This window comes from Procambarus clarkii, chromosome 6 (genome assembly GCF_040958095.1).
Source record: "Procambarus clarkii isolate CNS0578487 chromosome 6, FALCON_Pclarkii_2.0, whole genome shotgun sequence".
Lineage (NCBI taxonomy): Eukaryota > Metazoa > Arthropoda > Malacostraca > Decapoda > Cambaridae > Procambarus > Procambarus clarkii.
In genome coordinates, this window is record NC_091155.1 from 41995160 (window position 1) to 41997736 (window position 2577).

The 2577-nt window shown below is 37.6% G+C and overlaps 1 protein-coding gene across 1 annotated transcript; it reads right to left on the reverse strand.

Moving 5' to 3' along the window:
• Positions 1-501: 501 nt before the first annotated feature.
• On the reverse strand, positions 502-2364 carry LOC138356085 (zinc finger protein 99-like). The gene has a single exon (XM_069311741.1). It carries the CDS (start codon positions 2362-2364, stop codon positions 502-504), a length of 1863 nt encoding a protein of 620 aa, XP_069167842.1.
• Positions 2365-2577: the final 213 nt, after the last annotated feature.

Genomic DNA, 2577 nt, shown 5'->3' on the forward strand with positions numbered 1-2577 from the left:
CGTGCTCTGTCTTGTGTAAATGTCAATAACCTCACCCAAAACTTTTGTACCACATACATACATATATATATATATATATATATATATATATATATATATATATATATATATATATATATATATATATATATATATATATATATATATAAGAAAGCTGCATGAACACGCAAGCCATATATCACATATCACAAGAACAATTTGACCCGGCCAGGATTCGAACCCATGCCATCCAGGATCACCCCTAAACGTACACAGTACCGTAACCACCGCACCAATGGTCGTCTAACGACCATTGGTGTGGTGGCCACAGTACTGATATCACACTCCAGAAGTGATTCAAACCTATACTACCAGGAGCAACGCAACTGGTATGTACAGGACACCTTAATCCACTCGACCATCATGACCAGACAAAAGGAGGTGATAGTCGAAGCTATTTGAACCACCCTCCCCGTCGGCACTCGGATGGTAATCTTGGGCATAGTATTTTATCAAATCACCTCATTCTTTTCTTTTATGCTTAGAACACTTAAACATATGCAGCTTCATGTGCCTCTTCATATTTCCAAGTTGCCTGAATCTTTTCCCACACTCTGAACACGCATGAGGTTTAACACCTATATGCACCAACATGTGAGTATTCACATTCCCAAGACGATTGAATCTTTTCCCACACACGGGACACTTGTAAGGTTTATCATCTGTATGTATTATCCTATGCTTTTTCATAGCTCCTAGGTTACTCATTTTTATACCACACTCAGGACACTCGTGAGCTTTATAATCCGTATGCACCACCATGTGAGTCTTCATATTCCAAAGACGATTAAATCCTTTCCCACACTTGGGACACTTGTAAGGCTTATCATCTGTATGTATAATACTATGCCTCTTTAAATCTGAGAGCCTCTCAAATCTTTTATCACACACAGAACACACAAGATATGTATCACCTGAATGCACCGACATGTGACTGATTATATCACTACGTTCCCCAAAATTTCTCCCACACTCCGTACACTGGAAAGGGTTTTCAATTATATGTAATGATACATTATCTATTATATTGCTATGCTCCATATATTTTATTTCACTCTTTGGACACTTAAATATATGCACCTTCCTGTGCCTCTTCATATTTTCAAGTCGATTGAATCTTTTCCCACACTCAGGACACTTGTGAGGTTTATTATCTGTATGTATTATACTGTGCTTCTTTAAAACTGCGAGCTTCTCAAATCTTTTACCACACACAGAACACTCGAGATATTTATCACCCAAATGCTCCGACATGTGACTGATTATATCACTACGTTCCCCAAATTTTCTACCACACTCCGTACACTGGAAAGTGTTTTCAATTATATGTAATGATACATTATCTATTATATTGCTATGCTCCATATATTTTATTTCACTCTTTGGACACTTAAATATATGCACCTTCCTGTGCCTCTTCATATTTTCAAGTCGAGTGAATCTTTTCCCACACTCAGGACACTTGTGAGGTTTATTATCTGTATGTATTATACTGTGCTTCTTTAAAACTGCAAGCTTCTCAAATCTTTTACCACAGACAGAACACTCATGATAATTATCACTCGAATGCACTGAAATGTGATTGATTATATCACTACATTCCTCAAATTTTCTCCGACGCTCCGTACACTGGAAAGGTTCATGCAACTTCATGTGCCTCTTCATATTTCCAAGTTGACTGAATCTTTTCCCACACTCATGACATGCATGAGGTTTAACACCTATATGCACCAACATGTGAGTATTCACATTCCCAAGACGATTGAATCTTTTCCCACACACGGGACACTTGTAAGGTTTATCATCTGTATGTATTATCCTATGCTTTTTCATAGCTCCTAGGTTATTCATTTTTATACCACACTCAGGACACTCGTGAGCTTTATAATCCGTATGCACCACCATGTGAGTCTTCATATTCCAAAGACGATTAAATCCTTTCCCACACTTAGGACACTTGTAAGGCTTATCATCTGTATGTATAATACTATGCCTCTTTAAATCTGAGAGCCTCTCAAATCTTTTACCACACACAGAACACTCAAGATCTGTATCACCTGAATGCACCGACATGTGATTGATTATATCACTACGTTCCCCAAATTTTCTCCCACACTCTGTACACTGGAAAGGTTTTTCAATTATATGAAATAATATGTGATCTATTATATTTCTATGCTCCTTATATTTTCTTTCACGCTTAGGACACGTAAATGTATGCACTTTCCTGTGGCTCTTCATATTTTCAAGTCGATTGAATCTTTTCCCACACTCGGGACACTTGTGAGGTTTATTGTCTGTATGTATTAGCATGTGACTGTTCATAGTTCCTGGCTATTGAAACTTTTACCACACTCAGGACACTTGTAAGGGTTATTATCCACATCCACCATAATGTAAGCCTTTATATTTCAAAGACGTCCTTAATCTATTCCAAACTCAAGGCACTGGTGGTTTCCTTTTCATGATCGATGCAATTTGCTTGAAAGTTCCTCACCTCTACATGACAAAGTATTGTTTCGTGATGTAGGGGCAGCT

Coding starts and splice junctions, on each gene's coding strand:
- LOC138356085 (XM_069311741.1), bottom strand. CDS start 2,364: ATGAACAGTCACATGCTAATACATACAGACAATAAACCTCACAAGTGT.